The following is a 712-nucleotide window of genomic DNA, read 5'->3' on the forward strand; positions in this document are numbered from 1 at the left end:
CCCTCTGTCCTGCAGGTTGTTCGTCGCCTTCCCCCCGACCAAGACCTACTTCCCTCACTTCGACCTGTCACCTGGCTCTGCTCAGGTCAAGGCGCATGGCAAGAAGGTGGCAGCTGCGCTGGTAGAGGCTGCCAACAACATCGATGACATCGCTGGTGCCCTCTCCAAGCTCAGCGACCTCCATGCCCAGAAGCTCCGCGTGGACCCCGTCAACTTCAAAGTGAGCATCTGGGAAGGGGTGACCAGCCTGGCTCCGTTCCTGCACCCTCACCTCACCCGCCCCATTGTTCACCATCTCCTTTTGCCTTTCAGCTGCTGGGCCATTGCTTCCTGGTGGTGGTGGCTATCCACCACCCTTCTCTCCTGACCCCCGAGGTCCATGCTTCCCTGGACAAGTTCCTGTGTGCCGTGGGCAACGTGCTGACTGCCAAGTACCGTTAAGACAGCACCATGGCTAGAGCTGTGCCCAACCCACTGGAAACCCACAACAGCGAGCAGCCGAATGATGTGAAATAAAATCTGTTGCATTTGTGCTCCAGCCCTGGTGTCCTGCTCTGGTTGCTGCCTGCGGGGAGGGCACAGGAGGGATCTGCGCTGGGGGTCTGAACTGGGGGTCTCCCCTGCCAGGTGGGCTCATGGAGGAAACGGGCTCTGGCTCTGCTGTCTCAGAGGAGGGAGCGTTTGGGTGGTGGTACCTGGCAGGCAGACACTG

The 712-nt window shown here is 60.3% G+C and overlaps 1 protein-coding gene across 1 annotated transcript; it reads left to right on the forward strand.

The window, feature by feature from the left end:
- Nucleotides 1-19: 19 nt before the first annotated feature.
- Nucleotides 20-538, forward strand: LOC104501605 (hemoglobin subunit alpha-A; the record flags this gene model as incomplete). The annotated part of the gene is made up of 2 exons (XM_010145443.1): nt 20-220; nt 313-538. Coding segments are annotated over 2 exons (330 nt in total), but the record flags the coding sequence as incomplete, so codon positions are not given.
- Nucleotides 539-712: the final 174 nt, after the last annotated feature.

This window comes from Buceros rhinoceros, unplaced genomic scaffold (genome assembly GCF_000710305.1).
Source record: "Buceros rhinoceros silvestris isolate BGI_N320 unplaced genomic scaffold, ASM71030v1 scaffold20521, whole genome shotgun sequence".
NCBI classification, from domain to species: domain Eukaryota; kingdom Metazoa; phylum Chordata; class Aves; order Bucerotiformes; family Bucerotidae; genus Buceros; species Buceros rhinoceros.